The sequence below is a fragment of the Pteropus medius genome, unplaced genomic scaffold (assembly GCF_902729225.1).
Source record: "Pteropus medius unplaced genomic scaffold, Ma_sr-lr_union100, whole genome shotgun sequence".
NCBI classification, from domain to species: domain Eukaryota; kingdom Metazoa; phylum Chordata; class Mammalia; order Chiroptera; family Pteropodidae; genus Pteropus; species Pteropus medius.
This window is the reverse complement of record NW_024356333.1, coordinates 2,273,369-2,293,779: the sequence shown is the minus strand read 5'-3', so window position 1 is coordinate 2,293,779 and position 20,411 is coordinate 2,273,369. Positions and strand designations below refer to the sequence as shown.

The window sequence follows — 20,411 nt, the reverse complement described above, 5'->3', positions numbered from 1 at the left end:
AAGTTGTGGGGACAGGAACTACTCTAGAAAAAGACTTTGGAGACAAAACCCGAAGTGCAGACACTGTTTGCTGACGAATCAAACACAACAATTGTAAATAGACGTTTTTGAGATAACTGGAGAAATCTGACTATAGACTGGGTACCAGTTGAATTATTGTTTTGGAAGCTGTGATAAGGTACTGTGGCTCCACAGGAAAACACATACTCAAGAATGGAGGGGTGACAAGACATGTCTTAGATGCGTCATTAAAAAATGCGTTAAAGAAAATGTGGCAAAATTTTGATAATTATTTTAGATGGGTGATGAGTAAAAGGTGTTGGTTATACCATTCTCTTCATTTTGTGTATGGATGAGAAATTTCGTAATTAAATAACGAAAGCTCAATTCAGAAACCTGGACGCCATACTCATCTTCCTCTGGTCCACTAACTCACCCTCAGTCTCCGATCAGCCTGCAAACTGGAGACCCCTGCTTACCCTGTTAGAGCCCACTCACCTTCTACTCAAAACGCAGCCGGTCTCCTCACAGCTGGTCCGGGGCTCCCTTGCTACTAGATTGGGTTTTCCCCAAGGGAGATAGATGCACTAGGAGTGATCAAGGAGACCGTGCCCAACACCCAGCTCTGCATTTGCAGACACATGCCCTGGATCTGGCGACCTCCGACCCTTCAATTGTAAAATGAACACACTAGACCCCACCTCACTTATATGAGATAATCCAGCAAACTGCTCACACAGGGCCTGGCTTTTGCTAAGTGCCCAATAAATGTTAACTGTCACTCTCATTAAAATCTCAGTCTGACCATGTCACTTCCCTGCTTAAAACCCTCGGTGGTTCCCCACAAAGTTCTAGGACAAGGTCAAACTCCTGACTTACTGCAAAAGGACACCTGCCCCTACCCTATCCTCTTCCAGCCTCAACTCCCAGCGATCACCACCATTGCTTCCCCCTATTTGTGGTTTTCCATTTACCTTGCAGTTTGATGCCTCCACTTGGAGAGTTCCTGTCCTCCACCTCCTGAGTCAGCATCCCTGAAGGGCCACTCTGGGCTCCAAGGCTGGGATAGTCCCCTCTGGGCCCTGGGCCCTGTACACATCTTCTCCACAGCTCTGAGCACACTGGACTGTAATCGATTTACTGGCTGTCTCCTTTATCAGGCCATAAGCTCCCTAACTGGTCTGCGGTGGATTCGTTCACGGGGCCTACTTTCTGCAGTCCATACACAGGTTGCTTACTCAGTTAAGGTATTCTCCCCGTCAACCTGGTTCCCAGATCGTGTTTCAGAAGAGAATATAGTTTGACATCTGCCTCAGGGCCCTTGCCTGGTGTTTCTCAACACGTGCCCCAGAATCTCCTGGGTTCTTCCTAAAGATGCAGGTTCAAATTCAGAGGCCTGGGGCCCAGCCTGCAATTCTGCATTTCTGACAGGGAGCGCCGATGCTGCAGGCCCCAGCCCACTCTGAGAAGCAAGCCTCCCTATCCTTTGCCAGGCTCACACCCACTTATCCGTGGGTCCGAGCTCAGACATCACCTTAGACAGAAGGGCTTATCGAACCCAATTTAGTGAGGCCAACGCTGCTATTCCCTCCTAGAGCCCATCTCTTTCGCATGGCCTCATGTACGCTGTGTGTGACATCTCCCCAGCCAGACGGGATGCCCCGGGAGAACAGGAGCACTTTGTTCTCCTGGTGGTGCTGGATGAATGTGCTTCTTGGTAGAAGAAAAAGCCTTCAAGCCCCCACCCACATTTGCTACTATGAGCTTCTGGCATAAAGTCCTTGGGTGGGGGGCATTCTTCTGATGGAAGAGGATGTCAAGGAGGGTGCAGATGATGTCCAGTCACACCGGAGACTCTGAACACTTACCAGACACCGCCACCCACTCACAATTCCCAGCCCTCAGCCAGACTCAACCTTAAAGCAGACCATTCGGCAAGGCCCACCAAGGCTGCTCTTTCCGGCCTGCTCACTGCCCCTACTCGACCCTTGGAACAGACATACTAGTCACTGCTGAAAGCCGCCACCAGCTCAAGGAATTTCCACTTGACCTCTTTTATTTCAGTCAAAATTAGGAGCAGGTGACAGGGGAGGAGATGTCACATTTTGGTGAACGAACCCCAGGAATGGAGCTTGGTCACACACAAACCTCTGGAACCTCTGAGGAAGAGGTAGGTCAGCTTCCCACCCTGACCTATCTGTCCTCTCTGACCACCAGTGCTCAGGGCGGGAGCCTCTATCCCAGCCCCATCCTGACAGAATGTGCCACTGCTCACTTCCACACGACCTAACTGACACCCGGAAGCCCCTCGCCTGAGCTGTAATGACCCCCACTCCCCGGATGTTCCAGCAAGGCCACTCTCATTGTGCAGGAAGGAGAGCCCTCCCCACCCCGCCCAGGTTCATCTTCAACTCAGCCAAGGCTCCCGGATGTTCTCTATCACAGCTATGGAGATTAATTTTCAATGTTTCTTTTATTCCGTTGTGACAGCGTATCCTACCTTTTCTATCTCCCCAAAACATCCACCTGTGCCCTAGGTCATTCCTCCAGCTGCGTTGCTGCTGAAGAGGCGGGGCTGCTGGGCCCACAGCTGGGCGGCCTCTCTCTCTGAGGCCAGACTGCAGAACCTGGCTCGAGGCCTGGGGCTCTGGGAAAGAATCCTCACCCCACAGTGCTTGGTTTGAAAGGAGAAGGCACGGCGATGCCCAGTCCTACAGAGATGCTGCTTCTCCCCGGACTGGGCGGCAGCTCAGGTCGGCTGAAATGTCATCCTTGGCAGGGTGCTTGGCGATGGTTCTCACTTCATGTCATGATGGAAACAAATAAAAACTAAAGCACACCAACAGTCAAATCTTCTTCACTAATAATCTCTCAGACAACAACAAAATAAAGGGCAAAATTCAACTTGATTTGGCAAAGATTTTTTGAAATTTTGAATTAAAAAAAGAAAAAAACATTCACATAGAACAGATCCAACTTATCTGCTTTGAAGAAATATATTAAAGTGGAAAGTTAAAAAAAATCAAACCCCAAATAATGATAAAAATAGATGTATCCTCTGTAAAAATCTGTACTAACCTATTGAGTCATTCATATCTATTCAGTATTCAGAGCATGAGGTGAAACACCAGAGTATAAAAAATTAAAAAACAAACAAAAACTTGAGACACTGCCCTCGAGTTGACCCATGGGCCGGTGGCTCCCTCGGGCTCTGGATGCTGGCAACTCGTGCGTCTGGTCCCTACAGCCCTCTGCAGACCTCAGAGCTTCAAAGTTCCTCCCTGGTCCTGCTTGGTTTTGTGGCATGTTCTTCTATAAACTTGCTCAAATGCTCCAGATCTCTGTTTCCATCCTCAAATTTAATTGGGTTCTTTTTGTCCCCACTGGGGGCAAAGTAGATGGTGGGGAACCCCTCAACTTTGTAGCGGTCACTGGTGACATCGTTGGCGGTGGCATCCATCTTGGCAATGACCAAATCCTTGCGGCTCTTGTACTTCTTGCCCAGGGCAGTGTACACGGGCTCCAGCTGCTTGCAGTGCCCGCACCAAGGTGCGTAGAACTCAATGAGGACGTCCTTCTTGGGGTCCATCACAATAGAGTCGAAGGTCTTCCCCACGACGACTTTGACTGGCCCCTTGTTGTTCTTGGGCACCGGCTGGGATTTGATGACTGGCTTCAGTTTTCCTGCCGAGGAAAGCGAGCAGGGGAGGGACGTGAGTGATGAAAAGGTCCCGGACCCTGGTGGCTCTGCCTCACGTGTGGGAGAGTGGGGTGCGTCACACGCTGGGGGGCCAGCCCACCCCTTAGTTCCCTGATTTCTTCAAATCTTCTATGTTCCCAGTCCCTGCAAAGGCCGGAGAGGGTGCAGCTGGTCCAGCCCAGGCCTTTTGGGCCGCTGTCCTGTTCAGTGAGGCTGTCACAAGACTAATGCTGCCCGGTACAGAGGGGTTCCAGGGAGAGCCGGTACCCGGGCCTGGGAAGCCTCGTGGGGAGTGGCACCGAGGGGACCGGCAGACCCACCCACACTCAACCAGATCAATAAAAACGTGGCATGTAATGCCTCAAAGCGAGTTTTCCACATGCACACCACTCACTTCTAAACCCAAAAGCCTGTTTTAAGTATCGTTAAAATAGTTTTTTGGAATTTTCAAGACATAGCTGCCTTTTGTTACAAAAAGAGAAAGAAAGCAAAAAATGGGGGACTTTCCATCTGTATCCTCCGAGGTCCCCGAGAGAAAACCCAGGATCAGGCTTGGAACAAACAAGAATGATGAGTGACATGGCTGAGGCTCCAGGTGCCCCCATAGCTCACCAGGCTCATGCAGAGGAAGCAGCACGAGGAGTAAGGGGTGGCCTGGCCACACGCACATACCTTTTTTGAAAGCTGTGACGAACTCGCGGAGGGTATCGGAGTCAAACTCCTCGGGCTCCATGGCAAACTTCCGCCCACCCTCGTCCAGGATGGCAGCGTTGACATCCTCCCCGCTCTCGCTGAGCCCCAGGTCCTTCACCTCCGTGGCAAAGTCGTCCTCGTCAGCCACGGCAAAGGTGTACTCAGGAAATTCCTTGGCCACCTCCAGCACTTTGCTCCGCCAAAACTGAGTGGCTGAAATGAGACAAAGAGCTGTGAGCTGAGCCTCACAGAGCAAGGTTGTCACTGAGATTCTCTGACAAGGCTCAGGCTTCAATCAGAAAGGAGAGTATTTCTGAAAAAGCCACTTCTGTGGGCAGGGGACCCTGGTCACAAGTTCCATGAGCCTGACAGATCTATGCCAGCATTATGAGGCCTGCTGGTCTAGAACTGGCCCTGTGGCCTCATCTCTAACAGGCACTGACCCCGTTCTAAGCTCCCTCCCGCCAAAAATGGAAAGAAAGAGTTGTTATACAACACAGAAGAAAAATGACCTTGAAGCCATAAATAAAACATGCACCCGGCCACCAACCCACAAAGGCCTGGGGCCGTGGTCCCAGTCCCACCGCAGTGATGCTGGGGTCCCTCACCGGCTCTGTAGTCAAAGCTGAAGTCCACGCTATAGTAGACGACCACCAGAGGGCGTCGCGTGTACCGCTTGGCGTCATTGGAGGGCTTGCGGTGACCCACCAGGGGCAAGGTGTGCTTCAGCACGTAGTCCTTGATGGCTGAGCCCTCTGTGGAGCTCTGCGAACAGTGGGAACAGGTGAGGAGTGGCCTGACAAAAACAGGGCTTATCTAACACACCCACCTTTCACTGTCACTGCTAATGAGTAATGATGGGACTTGGCATGGGGGGAGGAGTCGTGTAAAGGTGAGATACTCTGGGCTCATGTCCATTCAAGCACATCCTAGTAATCTCTGTTGTCTCTGGGGTCCCCTTTCTTCCAGTGAACTTTAAGTGAGCTTTGCAGGCCACCGCCGGCACCCTGGGCCCTTTCCTATGGCCTGGGATCACTATGATCTCAATTAGGAACTGCGGGAGGAAGGCCTGGCTGCCAGAGGCGGCTGTTAACACAGGCTGAACTGGGCGAAGGGATCCATCTATCTGTCCCACCTGATCCTCAAACAGTCCTCTCAGGACATTTCACAGACGACAGGAACAGCACGGACGACAGGCAGGCCCAAGTGCACACAGCCTTGGGCTTTGCATTCTGGACAAAGCACACCTGTGATTACCAGCGACACCGAGCACAGTGAGGTATGGGGCAAGGGCGCGAGCCAGCAAGAAGCAGCCCCTCCAGAGACCGTCCCCCAAGATGGAGCCGTGGGAGGAGAACGCAGCTCTGATATTTGCACAGCACCTGTGACTGGCTGGGCACAGCAACAGTCGCTTGGGGACACTGAGCTCAGGCTGTCAGAGAGGGTGGGTTAACTGCCCTGAGGGATGTGCAGAGTGCCCTGGACATAGGGGCTCCCTAGGGCTCACCCTAAGTTAAGGACTTCAGCCAGGCCCTCCAGACACCAGCCTCATGACCACCCTGAGGGCAGGCACTGCCATCTCACTTCACAGATGATGACACTGAGGCACACTGAGGTTAAGCTGCTTGCTCAAGGTCGAAGAGCTTTCCCCAGAGCCTGAGTCCCCGTGCAGCAGGATCCTCATGCCAACCGGACGCCCAGGGCTGGCACTTTGGAGAGGCCACCAAGGCCCTGAGCGCCCCCACCCACCTGGATGTCCATCATGTTGCTACTGGGCTCATATTTGGACTGGAATTTCTCTGGCTGCATTACGACCAACTTCCCTGGGGAGACTTTCAAGAACTTTGCTATTTCAGTGCTGAAAGTGTGGTGAAATTTATAATCTTCTCTCAGGTTGTTAGCTGAAAAGTTAACAGAATAAATATACAATGTATTAAATTGCTTAAATGATCTAGATTTAATACATTATCCACATCTGCCAAAGCAAATGCATGGAAAATAACATAATAACCAACATGAGTTCTATGTGAACAACATCTCAAGCTTAAACCCTGGAAGGGAATTTGAATTCTAAAACAGTATATATATCTTAAAATCTGTATCTTGGTATTTATAAAATAAATTTAACAAACTGAATGTTCACAGAAAAACTTAGAGCTAATCTGCCTGTGGTCAGCTGCTGTCTCTGATGCTGAGAAGGACATCAGTTCCAGAGAGACAGTGTATCATGAGGTGAGAGTGAGCACTGCACACTCCTGTACGCACATGGTGAGTTTTCACAACCAGCACCCTTCCCGGAGGGGTTTAACTTCTCCTCGAGTTGGTGGGTGGCCTGTTTGTGGGCTGGAGCCCTAAATGCTATTCTTTTGCTACAAATACTTTAAATTTTGGGAGACTCCCAAGATAAAACCCCACTGTCTGAGGATATTCAAGAACAGGGCTAGTGAACTCTTCCAGAATGGATAAGACAGTATAAATACCTTTGGCTTTGTAGGCTACACTGTCATAACCACTCAACTCTCTAAGTACGAAAATAGCAAAACAATGTGTAAACGACTGTGTGGCCGTTCCAACAAAATGTACAAAACCAGAAGAGGCTGGATTGGGCCTGTGGGTCAGTTTTTCCTGTCCTCGATTCTGGGGTGAACGCACCTCAGTCCTTCTACTGTCCTTACTGAGGCACCCAGGCCCATCCTGAGCTGAGTCTGTGATTCAAATCTGGGTGAGGCCTCAGTGGTGTCACCCACTCCTGGAGGAGTATGACTTTTGGAATCAGAGAGACTTAGAGTTAAATCGTAATTTTGTGACCTGATAATTGTGGAGCTTTAGGCCTGCTATTCACCTCCCTAAGACTCAGTCCCTCCTCTGTGGAAAGAGGACCACCCACCTCATAGATGGTGGTGAGGATTATGACAGGCAACCCAAAAGGCAGCTCTCAGAGGTGCCCCTCCCACCCTGTCCTAGGCCTCCAGGTGCCCCAGGTGATCTGCCCCACCGGATCCTCAAACAGTCCTCCAGAGCCAGTTTATCAGTTGGCTCTGGGTGGACAAATAGAAATGCCTCAAAGACTTTGGTATCCACCCTGCATGCCCATAGACCCACCCCTCTCTCTCCCCAGTCAGCCTCTCTGCAGACTGCCCTGCATGCCTGGGCCGTCGCTGGGTCCTTCTGCACAGGCCCAGTGATTCTCGTGCCTGCAGCCTAACCCAGCCGAGCCACACGGAAGTCGTGATCATTTCACTTCTCAGATTAGCAAGACTAGAACTCACAAGTGCTCAGTATTACCAGGCACTTTGCTAGGCGCTTTGCCTACATTACCTCGATTAATGCAATCTTTGAAGTGGAAAAGATCACCATGTTGGATGTGAGAACACCAGCTGATCAATCGCTGCCTGTGGTCACAGCATTGATAACTGGCAGAGCTCTGATTCAGAAAGTCTTGCTTTCTGGTGAAGGCCCTTCCACTTGCAGAAGGGCTGGCTCAGGGACGGGGCTCCAGAAAGGTGAGAGAGACAATGAACTTGGATGAACCTGACTGTGCTACTTCCCAACTCTCCACGTGTAATTAAGGCAACAGGGAACTAACCTCCAACCCTGTTCCCCAGAAAGGAAAGCTTATTCTCACAGACGCTATGGTAATCAAGCCATCCCCTAAAAACGATGCCCAGGAGTTTTATACAAAAGCAGCAGACTCCCCAGGAGGGCATTCTGTCCAACCCGGAGGGCCACTACTCACCAGCATCCTGGTACAGCTGATAGGCTGGGTCGCTCTCTGCCTTGAAGACCCCAATAACGATGACATCGTCTCCGTCCTTCAGGAACTCCTGGACCTGCTTCAGGGCCAGAATCTCCTTGGAGGGCGGCCCGGACTGCTCAATCATGTAGTCCACAATCCCTGGGAGCAGAGCACGGGCCTGAGGAGGGGCCAGGGCTCCAGGGAGTGCTGCCTGCCACCCACACCCACTAGGGACCTTCCCCGCCCTGCGAGGTAGGAGCGGGAAGCAGCCATACCATATTTCTCTCTCGGGCCATTGTAATCAAAAGGCTTTCCCTTGCGGAAGATCTTCAGGGTGGGGTAGCCAGAGACCTCGAACCTCTTGGCCAGCTCTGTTTCCGCAGTGGCGTTGACCTTCGCCAGGGGGATTGGGGGTGAGCGCTTGCTCAACTCCTTAGCGGCCTTCTCGTACTCGGGGGCCAGTTTCTTGCAGTGTCCACACCTGTCAGAGGAAGCCAGTTCTCAGGGGCCTGTTCTAGCGTGGACATGGCCTCCCAGCTAAGCGAGGTACAGAAACCCAATCTGTGTTCCCAGGCAGCTCAGATCCAGCCAAATTCCGATCGTCTCCTGGGTGAGGGCGCTGAGCCAGGCCCCCCAGGACAGGCCAGCATGACATCACTTCCTCCCTTGGCATTCGCACACCAGGGATACAAGGATGTACACACGCACACACACACAGGCACAGACAGGAGTGAAACTGTGACAGGAGTAAGATGTGGGGAAGGCCGAGACAGACGACATCCTAGGTAGATTTCCTTGGTTAGAGAGTTGTGTCACGAAGGGACCCAAGTCAGGGATGGCTTCATACAGAACATGACAGATGAGGTACAACTCGAGGGACAGGTAGGAAATGGACAGGAGCCTGTGAGAAGTGGGGTGAGGGGAGGAGACACAAAGCAAGAAAGCTGTGGGAACCCCAAGGCTCTGGCATGAGTGTGAAGTAAGGCTGAGGATCATCTTCCAAGATTCACTGCGGAACAAAGAGCCAGAGCACAGATGATGACAGATAAAAGCATGGCTCGAACAGCTCAGGCGGGAGACAGCAAGGCTGGCAAGACAATCTGGGATAGGCCACCGGCTGCCACTCCTCCACCTACTTTTGGGGCAGTTCTGCTCTCCTCACTGGGGTCCCTCACCGGCTGGGGAAACTTCCACAAACAGCACTTCCCTGCCTCCCACAGGAGGTAGAAGATGTCCCCTCGCACTACCTAGAGAGCGACGGTCAAAGTGCTTCCATACACGCTTTCTTGGGGACACTCCCTTGTCCCTGCAGCAGACAGGGCAAGTATGCGGTGACAAACTTGGGACTCGACAGGCACAGGCCGGATGCTCAGCCCTGTCCTCCAGCCTTGAGGGGCCCGGGTCACTCGGCAGCTCTCTATGTGAGCCATGTGGGCTTCCTCTCCTCCATGCCCAGGCCTATGTTTAGCCGCATCCTATCCCCTAGGAAAAGACTAAAATCCATCCCTCTCCAGAACACTCAGCAGCTCCATTTTGCCCTTTATGCAAGGTGGGGACTTTGCATCCACCTTGCTCTTTGGTTATCTCTGCCTCACGCTCAGGGGTCTGTCTCTGTCATCCCTGCCCAGAGCCAGCAGGGTACTGAATACAGGATGGGCCTAATCAATATGTGAATATGAGATCAAGACCATCTTACCATGGGGCATAAAACTCCACCAGAATGATGTCTGCATCATTTACAACTTCATCGAAGTTATCTTTGGTCAGCACAAGTGTGACTTCTGGTGGAGGCGTCCAGTTGGGCTGGGAGATCTCTTTGACCTTGGCAATAATTTCTGAAAGAAACCAAACAAGACTGAGCACAAGCAGACTGTGTGGCAGGCGCTTTACCTTGTTCCAGAGGCAGGTGGGGAGGGGAGAACAGAGGAAGCGGTAGGGGCCACAGGAGAAAGGAAACACCGAATTTCCTGAAATCCAATCACACCTCTAGCCAGTGCCGCTCTGCAATTCTGAAGCCACAGTTAAGTGTCAGAAGGTCCACTGCCTTGCACACCACCCGTGGACTTCTCGAACAGCCCAAGACCATCCTGACCAATGAGAGCTCGTTCTTACCAGACGACGGTACTAACTGCAAGCGAACCCTGAGAGGTCCTCTCCCAATGCTTTGACTGCATACGCTCATCATCTCCTTAACATGTAAAAACGTGTATGTACTTAGTCATGCACCTCTAGCACTGGCGTATTACAGCATCGAAGAACATATGCAAAAACCAAAAAAATGAAGAGAGCAACAGCAGCTCCCACGCTGCTCAGGCGGCTCCGGCATCATGTGTTATAAAAAGGCCATTTGTGGCCTCGGTCCCCAGAGATGGATCCAATGACAGGAGTGGGACACAGAATATATTCTCACAAAGCATTTCCAAATGATCTTAAGGAGCAGTGGTGGCAAACTTTTAACAATTTCTTTTCCGTTTGGCTGTGGAAGCCACCAAGGAGGCAGGTCTAAGTGCCACTCCTGCACAGCATGAGCTAAAACATGCATGAGCTGCACCTCCGCACTGCGCCCACAGCGCGGACTGCCTGACCCGTCCACGCCCGAAGTGGGTTGACATGGAGGAGGCGCATTTACTAAAATGCACACGCAGGGCCGGCGGCCCAAGGAGCCCACTTGGCAAACACGGCTCTCAAGGTTCCAAGCTGGGCCGCATCCCAAGCGGTCAAGTACCGAGCACAGGCCTCCAAACGTGCAAACCTACTTATTTTTCAACAGTAAAGTGTCCTACTGTCGGCCTGTTTTTAGATTAAGGTCCTTACTCACTGATATGGCTAAGACATAAAAACACAAAGGTACAGATGGTGTTTAAGATATGCTAACAACTGTGCAAAAAGCACACACACAGACACATTTGCTTTGACATGTACAAAGGACAAGCAGGAGAGCTGGAAAACCAGGGTCAGGGCGGAAAGACTATCTGAATTCTGAACCACGAAAACATGTTACCCAGTCAACAGACAGACAAATGCAATGTGAACGTAAGTATTAACAGACATGATCACATTCCCTTTGGCACCCCACAATGGGTTTCATGCTTGGAGTATCATGGGACAGACTCGCACCACTCAAAGGGAACTGAGATCAAGACCTCATGTCCTCAATGGGGAATCCAGGCCCAGCAAGGGGAAGGCAGCCGTACAGGACACAAGGCTATGACATGGCTATAAAGACCCAAACCCCATTTAATGCCCTGTCCGCTATGCCACACCAGAAATGAAAAATGGAGCATAATCTATGTTTTAGAACTGACTAAGAGATATGCTCTTCCTAAAGAATAAAAGCTTATCTGTTCATTTGTGTGATAAAAGTTTTTTAGTGCCTAATGTGCAGGCAGGGATCCATAGGCCTGGTCTAGGAGAACCACCTGGCTTCCCACACCAGGTTCTCAGTGTGGAGCTCTGGGTCCACAGCCCTGGCACACTCTGGGCGCTTGTAAGAAACACAAATTAATAGTCTGACCTGAAACTCCCTGAATGAGAGCTCTGGGGACAGGGCTCTGCGGTCTGTCCCACGGAGCCTGAGCCCGAGCCCCTCCCCCACCGTTTGGGGATGGTTCTGGTACAAGCTGAAGGTTAAGAGCCCCTGCTCTAGACCACCACCAAGAACCTCAGCCTCTCGTGTCATTTCTTAACCTGTCTGCTCCAGATCTTGTTTCATGGTCTGAAATGGGAAGATACTCCTCCCACCCAGACAAATTTATTTTGATCTCAGTTACCTCGAACATTCCAGCAAACAGCACTCCCAGAAGCTGGTGCTCCCGGGGGTCACTCCCAGTCCTCAACCTGTCTTTTCTATGATCCAAATTTCTCCTTCCCAGGAGAGAGAGTCCTGGCACCAGCTTCCTTCATAGCTCAGGTCCCGCTCACCTTCCTGGGTCCTGGAGCCCTCGTAGTCGACAGCCTGCCCCTTCTTAAGGATCTTGATGGTGGGATAGCCGCTCACATCAAACCTGCTGGCCAGCGCCGACTCCGAGGTGGCGTCTATTTTAGCGACAGGAATGGGAGGGTCGTTCTCCTTCAAGGTACTGGCTATTTTTTCATATTCTGGAGCAAACTGCTTACAATGTCCACACCTACGAATTAAGATTTAGGGGAAGACTAGGTTAACTGTACCGGTGGAGGCTTAAATCTAGCAATGAACACAAAAATGGGCAGTGGGACTGCAGTTAAGAAGAAAGACACAAATCCAAGTTTGAATTCCAGCTCGGTCTTGGGCACACACTTTCGACATCTCTGAACTCCATATTTTCATCTATAAGTTTCTCAAAGTTTGGTCCAAGGACCCCTTTCAAGGGGTCTGTGAGGTGAAATACTTTACATTTCTTATCTTTTTCATTCACTCTCCCAGAAGCACAGAGTTTTCCAGAGGCTACAATGACAATGACGTCAGTGTTCCCATGTTAACACGTAATGGGTTATTATTTAAAAATGAATATTTTTAAATTTCTCAGTTTTAATTTCTAATATGGTAAACAATGATAAACATGACCTACATAAAAGCTACTTGGGGTCCTCAAATTTTAAGTGTTAAGGGGTCCTAAGACTAAAAAGTTTGAGAACTTTTGATCTATAAAATAGAACCTCACAGACCTGTTCAAAGGACTATTTAAACACTTTATATAAAACACCTCGTACTATGCTTGAACATCAGGCACTGGACACATAAGTATATCTTCACTATTCTGCCTTCGAAGTGAATCAAAGAAGGCAGGAGAAAGATGAAAAGAGTGAGAAAAAAAAAGAAGAGAGGTGGGGTTGCTGGGGAGGAACACAGGACCTGCGCCATACTGCAGCCTGAGGGTGAGAGACAGGAAGTGTGGCGCCTGGCTCTGCGTTCCCCAGGGGCTGTGTGCAAGCCTGACTACACTCAGGGGGGTGGTCTTGAGACGGGTCAAGCGTGTGTCACCAATGCAAGTTTCCATAACATCACAGCTTGTTTAATGACACCCCTCCCCAGCTGTAACTATCCGAGGACATTTCATAGTTTAAACCACTGGGGACTGTGTTCTGTGAGGCCGGCTCAGTGGGGGCTCAATGCAAATTGGCTGAGCTCCTGGTGACCCTGAACCCAGGGGGTGAGTTCTTGCACCCAGACACTCCCACTCTGCAGGGTCTGGATGGCTTTGTGAGGGGTCAAGTGTGCAAGCACAGAGGAACTGCTTGTCCGTTCTGGCAGAACTAGAACGTGGGTCCTTACCATGGAGCATAAAACTCCAGCAGCACTGTGTCCTTGTCAGCCACAAAGTTATCAAAGTTTGCATCACTTAGGACTAAGACACCATTTTCCTCCTTAACCTCCAAGTCGTCCTCCTCGTCTTCTTCCTCGTCTTCCTCTTCAATGGCATCTTCTTTATTAGAATCTGACCGGAAAATACCCAGACTGGTTAGGAAACTGCTGACTCTCCTCCTTAAAAATTTTCTTAGAACCCCAAACCCTCAAAACGTGTCAAGTCCTGAGTAGTCCCTGGGGGCCACCACCAGAAGGAGTGGTGACATCAGGCCTTCCCACCCCAGAAACTCTGCTTTAAGTCTGCATATTGGGCGGCCACTTAAGATTTCATTTAAAAGGGAGATCATGATTAAAAGATGTCTGAAAACCACAGGTCTAGAATTTAAAAGTCTAAATGCCCCTGCAGGAGCCCCCCACCCCCTACCCAGAGATAGCCCTGTGCTGCTCTGCACAACTCCAGCCTGAGCACAGAGAACCCCAACATCGGCCCCTCTGCTTACTCTGCACTGAGACCTGACCCACTATCCCTCAGCATCTCCAGCCTCTGCAGCCTTTCCAGGCCTTTGCACCGTGCAAGGCTCCTTTACACACATCCCATATTTTGCATTTCAGGAATATCTCATTTTATGGTTCCCTCTGTGCTCCAGGGCAGTCAACTTTTGAGGACATGCTCCTGCTTAGAAGCAAACTTCTCTTCCCAGAACAAAGAATCTGAGTATATGAAGGTCCAGGAGATTTTTTTTTTTTTTTGGCCAAACTACAGATACAAGACCATAGTTCTAATTAATCAGGTTTTCCAGCTATGGTCATATCAGCAAGTGCACTTGAAGTAAGTGCAGCAAGCATGAGAATTTCATTAACTCTGAAGCCAGAATGTTTCAAGGGGCCAATTATCGGTGTTTGGAGATGCTTCCCAAGAGATAAAGCAAGATTGATAGTTACCGTGTTTGGGGCTGTGGGTGAGGTCAGGGCATGAAAACCTGCCCTTGGGATCCTGGAACCCCTAGGACTTACGCAACCTCAGCCCTGCCCCCAACTCCCCTCCGCCCCCACTCCAGGGCTGGCTCTGCTGTTGCTCAGACAAACTGGGTGACTGGTCTGGATGGGGCAGGCGGCTTTGTTATCATTAAAATCCACCAATCTGCAAACTAATTAAACCAGCCCCCCCCTCCCACCCCCTTCCCGTCCCACCTTTCTGCCACCATGTCCCTTTTTAACACCCCACTGCTTTATCCTGACTTCCACTCCTCTCTTCAACTTAGGGTGTCAGTTCCTCCTTTGGGGAACTGACTAAAACCCCCAAAGAAAACCCACCAATTTGAGACGTACGAACCAAGCAGATTCTCATTTTTCTTGGGACAAGTTCTCTCCCCTGCCTCCAGTTCTCCTCCCCACCCTCCCCCTGCACGCTGGGCCCCAGCTCTCCAACATCCCCAGTCCCCCCTTCCCCCCCACCTCCCTCCTCCACAGAGGGAACACTGTGGAGGTGGACAGGCCTGCAGAGGCCTCGGGCTCCCAGCACAGTCATCAGGCCACACTAAGAACAAGGCTCCTTGGATGTGAAAGGGGCCAGGACGGAGGGGAAGACAAGCTCACTTTTAAGTCCTACCCAAATGACCTGCAGGAGGGCTGCAAACCTGTGGGCTTGAAGCGGGGTTCTCTGCTCCAGCTCGGGGCCTAGGAGGCACCACAAGCCCTGCCCCACACCTGGGAGCTTGGATGGGCTGGGCAGCCTGCTGCAAGCAGTCAGGCCAGGCTTGTGGGCTGTGTATATCCACTCTTACTGCCTGGCTGCTCTGTCCAGCCAAATTTACTTGCAGGGGAAAAAAAAAAAAAAGTTTGCAGAATCATTTACCTGCGGACGGAAACTGGAAGAAGTTTGGAAAGAAAGCACTGGGGAACCTAATCTGCTCTTCAAGCTAGGAAACAGCTGGGGAGGAGGGACTCGGTCACTCGCTCAATGCACAGGGGCCAGGTGAATTAAAAAAAAAGAAGAGGCTTCCTTACCTATTTATGCTCAAGTAGTCCGTGAGCACTACTAGTGATGGGGCTCCCACAATTAAATGGGTGTCCATGACTTATCATGAGACAGAGTTCCTAAGAGTGAACTCATTTCTTGATACATATTTAAAATATACTTTCCATTCCTCCCAACCTGCAGACAACCAAAGGATTGATTCATCTGCAATTCGAGAAGGTGCTGGCTCTAATTCCTACCTACTAGAAGCCAACACTTTCCTGCAAAGAAAACACCCTGCATTTTAGTGGGGAGACTACATTTCATTGGGCTTCACTTTTAAAGTTAAATGTTCTAGGATAGAAATTCCTCCAAAGCCTTCCAGCACCTTCTGGAAGGGTGCTATCCTCAGCATGAGGCCATGCAGCCTCTTAAATCATCTCCACACTGCTAAGCCCACATAGTAAAGCCACTCCTGAAATGGGAGGACCCTCCTCTAACCAGGTCACTGCAGTCTCCGTGCACGCCCACCAGTACATCTGATGACAACACTGGACCCTGCCCAGCCTGGACACTGGCAGCTCCTAGTAGGATGTCCTCATCTACTTGCTCAGCTGGTCACTCTTCCAATTCTCACTAAAGAAGTACCTATAATAGTTAGATAAACTCCACTATGAGGTCAATATTGAATAATTAAACATGGAAAAACAGAAATTTGTTTTCTGTATAACACCATTATAGCTGATATTTACTTCATGCCAGGAACTGTACTGAGCTCTTAAACACATTCTCTCATCCCATGAAACACATTACATACACTTTACAGATAAAGGAACTGACGCGCAGAGAGCCTCAGTCACCTGCCCAAGGATCACAAAGCTACTCAGTGGCAGGTCCTGATCATTCACCTGCTGTACTATACTACTACATCAGATTTTCTTTTCAATATGCCCAAAGTTTTATGTGGAATTGTTTGACAATTACTTCTTAGGAATGAAAAGACAGGGGCAGCTGAACAGTGCCTTAGAACTGCACCCAGGTGAATTTCCGCTTGCTTTAAAATCTAAACCAATCCCAAATAAAAGCAGACAACAACTAGTATCAAAATATTTTCCTTCGCTGTGTTAGCTGGAAAGATGTGAACAGTACAAGTGACTTCTAATCTGAGGCATGGCAAGCCCTGCAACCTGAAGTCATTGCAGCTCAAGCTCTATTTACTAGCCATATTGGGGGGGCGGGGGGTGTTAGGGACCCCGACACCACTGTGCTATTTGAATCTAAAATAAAACTAAATGCTCTGCAGACTTGAAACTTCTGGGGTGGAAGGAAGTGCAGCCCCAAAATAAATTCACAGGACAAGTTTTCTGTGACAGGCACTGAAAGTGAAGGGCCAGGGATGCCCACAGGGATGGGAGTCAAGGTAAGGGCTGGAGGACCCACTCCACCCCAGAGGACAACCTGGGAGATCTGCCTAGGCCATGACAATTCCAGAGGTTCCCGGGCTCATCCCTGAGGCGACAGCTTCCCAGGAGCCTCCACTGCATTAATGACCTGTGACCCAAATGATAAATATACTAGTTGTTAGTAGCCCTTGGTGTCCAAGCGATTTTGCTTTTTAGCTACATTCCAAAAAGTAGCCTCTATCCCCACTGTCCTTGCATTTTAAAGTGCCTACCGAAGTTTATTTTGCCTGTGAACCAATGAAGTTGTTTAAAATGAAGACTCCAGGGCTCACTCCAACTTTTGCTTCAGTATATTTTGGGACTCTATTTAAATAAGCACCAGGTCGTTTGGATAAAGGTCCCAAGACATACTTGTAAGGCCACCTGTCCATTCCCTCTGGCAGGTGTTTCTCTCACTAGGTGCTGGCTTTTACTTCCTTTTCTATTTGGGTCGACTCTTGAAACAGTGACCCCAGAAGAGTTACTCAATCTGTTTGAAAGAATATAAAGTGCACATTTCCCCTACATGCTAATATTAGAAAAGGGGTTTATTTATATTGGAACGAACTCACTAGAAAAACCAACAATAACAAAAAAAAAAAAGTCATCGGGAGAAAGGCCAGTGAGGAAGAAGACTGAGGTCTGTAACAGGATGCTCTGTTCTCTAGGAATAGGTTTCTTTCCTTGCCTGGCGCGTTCAAATTTTCAAAGTTCTCTTACGCCATTTGTTCTTAGCTAGCTGATTTCAAAGCAAAATGCAGGAATGCTGACTAGTATCTAATGTTCCCACTAGAGCCAGCGCTTTACCGGCAGAGGCCACACTCATCTGTTCCTCCTAGGACCCAGTGCAGTGACTGGCACATAGTAGGTGCTTAACAAATGCTCGCAGAAGCAATGGTATCTCCTGTTTCGAAAAGATGCAAACCAAGCCATCCCTTTCTCCTCAAACCAGAACCCTGGAATTATTATTTCCAAACCTACAAACCACATATTTTAAAAGTGGCTGCTCGCCTTCTCTAAATCTTGTTTTGAAACGTGTCCCCCACCCCGCGCACCCCCTTTTCACACTCCCTGGGCGTGCTTGTCTGGAAATTTTAACCAGTGCTCTAACTGCCCCTTCCCGGGAGCCTGCACCTGAGGGCAACCTGAGCTGAATCAGGACGAAGGAGCCAACTGCAAAGAAGGCACTTCACACCCTCTCCGCGTCCAAGCCTCGGCGGCACGGTCTTGCTGAGAGGCCCCGCAGCCCCGGCCCCTTCTCCACTATGCTCTCCCGGGGTCTAAGGGAGGCGGCCCACCCGCTACCGCCCCTTAAACTCAGCAAGTTGGCGCCCGGCGCCAGTTCTGGAGCCCGCGCCCCCACCCCCGGGTCGCACCCACCGCCCGGGCCGCGCACGGCGCTCCTCAGCTCGCAGGCCCGGCCCGCCGCCGGGCCGCTCACCTTCGTCCCGCTCCCCAGCGCTCGCCACGGCCAAGAGCTGCGCCAACGCCAGGAGCAGGACGAGCAGGCAAGCTTTCCCAGGCCTCATCGCGGGAGTGAAAGCGCGGCCTCCCGAACCTCGGGCTCCGGCCTGAAGAGCGAAAGGCGAGGGACGGAAAGAGGTCCCCTCAGGAAGTCCTCGCCGGCGATTGGCTGGAGGCGGGAAGCCGCGGGCCAGCCAATCCCAGGCCGACTAGGGGCGCCGGGCCGCGTGCGCCCAGCTGCGCGTCCAAGGCCTGAGGCGCCGGCCCCTACACCCACTCTCGCCCCCGGCTTCCTACGCGAGCCCCGCCGCTCGCGCGTTTAAAGCTCCGAGCCCTAGCGTGAGGTGCCCCCTTCTGATTGGCTGCGCCGCGGCCACCAATCAGCAGCTGCCACTCGGTTTGCCGGGAGCGCACAGGCTGAGAGAGGGAGTCGGGAGAACAAAGGCGGTGGGCCGGGGCCGGAGGGGCGGGGCCGTGCTACGTCTCGGGGCGCTATTGGCCGACAACGAGGCGGGGCGGAGCCAGGGAAAACGCTGGGCGCGGCAAAGCTCCTTCTGGGCGCTGAGCTTGGCAGAAAGAACACGTGTCCTTTACTGGGCCGTGGGGGTAGGGGTTGTTCGTGCAACCCGCTGGAGTCCTTGGAGGCTCGGGACCCAAGCGGCAGAGGAGCCCGAACCAGTCTGTTGATGGGAACGGGACAGAACGGGACTCCCGAGTTGGCCTTATGTTCGTGGGCTTTGCTTTTTTTTCTCCTTGAGCGAATAAAAGTTTGCATTTCTTTCCTGGGTAAAAACATGTATTGAGCTTGGAGAGGGGATGAGCATGCAGTCAAGGAAGCTTCTTTCCGCGGTTTCATCTACGAATAGGCGATGCGTGTCTAAACTTTGCCTCATGTTATTTCACTCCTGATTTTCTGCAAAAATGAAATACCAGATAGGCAATCTAGTGGTTTACCAGATAGGCAATCTTGTGGTTTACATAAGTCTAAATATAACCTTGAGGTTTTCCCTCTTGACAACTTAGGAAAATAAAACTAGGTTAAGATGATGATTTCTGTATGTCAAACCTGTGGTGTATATTAGGATTTGATATTTCTTTAATGTTTGGGGATTAGTGTGCCTGCAGTTATAGAAGACAAATGGGGGTGGGGGCGACCTCAAGAGTGCAGGGGTCTTTCTCTATTAAGTGAGGAAGAAAGAAACCCGGTCACTCACAGGCTTTAGCAATTAGAAATTTTTTATTTACTATATTTTTATTGAGCTCTTGTGAATCTGATGGTTTCCTACTCAGTTTTGTAGGGTAGAAAAATATTATGCAAGTAACTTACAATAGAATATACACTAAGTGATTTATTAGAATGCTACGAATGTAGAATGTCAAACAGTTCAATATCAATATTTCCTTTCCAGGTCGTTTCCTATGAATCCTTGCTTAACTAAGAGGAAGGAGAATGCCATTTATCCAGATGTGGGATGAATACAACCAATTTCACAAAGACCTTTGTTGATACAAAATATGGGAGGAAACCTCTCAAAACTTAAGCTATGGGAGGAAATCTTTCTCTCCCAGTCTGTCTGTCTCTTTCAAGTTAGAAAGCTCCTCGTTCCTTTTTTATCCCTCAGTCCCACCTGATTTGGTTATGGGTACAAGCAGGCTGGGAGGCCACTGCGTTGATGGTGAGAATGGAGAGAAATGTTTTCGGGACAGTCTCCACAATTTCCATAACTGGTTGTGAATATAGAGAGACTGTTAAGTCATAGAACTGCCCACTGGCTCGTCCCCAGGGCTGCCATTTCACATGAATAGGTTGTTTTTATAGATCAGTTTGATTATGTGCTTCCCTCTTCGGTCACACGGCACTCTCCAGAGAATTGGCCTATGGGAAAATAATCCCCCCATCTCTGAGTAGTCTCCAGGTAGATCTATGACAATGTGCCAATCCTGGCAATTGTGTCAGCCATAAACTCAAGAATATATGGTCAGAAAACTAAACAGAACAGGCAGCTGCACATCTGGTACATGACACTTATGATCTGTCTTTTCAGGAATTAAAGCTTGTAGGATGAAACAATTAAAAAAAATTTTTTTTAAGACTTTATTTGAGACAAACTGATGACATATGCCAGAAGGCAAGA

General features: G+C 50.2%; 1 protein-coding gene across 1 annotated transcript; it reads right to left on the bottom strand.

The window, feature by feature from the left end:
• Positions 1 to 2,454: 2,454 nt before the first annotated feature.
• Positions 2,455 to 18,578, bottom strand: PDIA4 (protein disulfide isomerase family A member 4). The gene is made up of 10 exons (XM_039861278.1): positions 18,254 to 18,578; positions 13,381 to 13,543; positions 12,051 to 12,256; positions 9,826 to 9,964; positions 8,405 to 8,610; positions 8,130 to 8,288; positions 6,143 to 6,294; positions 5,002 to 5,158; positions 4,373 to 4,606; positions 2,455 to 3,684 (listed from the first exon to the last, which is right to left on the bottom strand). The coding sequence occupies exons 1-10, from the start codon at positions 18,339 to 18,341 to the stop codon at positions 3,269 to 3,271; spliced, it is 1,920 nt and encodes a 639-aa protein (XP_039717212.1). The 5' UTR covers positions 18,342 to 18,578; the 3' UTR covers positions 2,455 to 3,268.
• Between the last annotated feature and the right edge of the window lie 1,833 nt (positions 18,579 to 20,411).

Coding starts and splice junctions, on each gene's coding strand:
- PDIA4 (XM_039861278.1), bottom strand. CDS start 18,341: ATGAGGCCTGGGAAAGCTTGCCTGCTCGTCCTGCTCCTGGCGTTGGCG. Junction 13,544..18,253: donor CGCTGGGGAGCGGGACGAAG/GTGAGCGGCCCG, acceptor TTTTCCGGTCAG/ATTCTAATAAAGAAGATGCC. Junction 5,159..6,142: donor GCAACATGATGGACATCCAG/GTGGGTGGGGGC, acceptor CACTGTTCGCAG/AGCTCCACAGAGGGCTCAGC.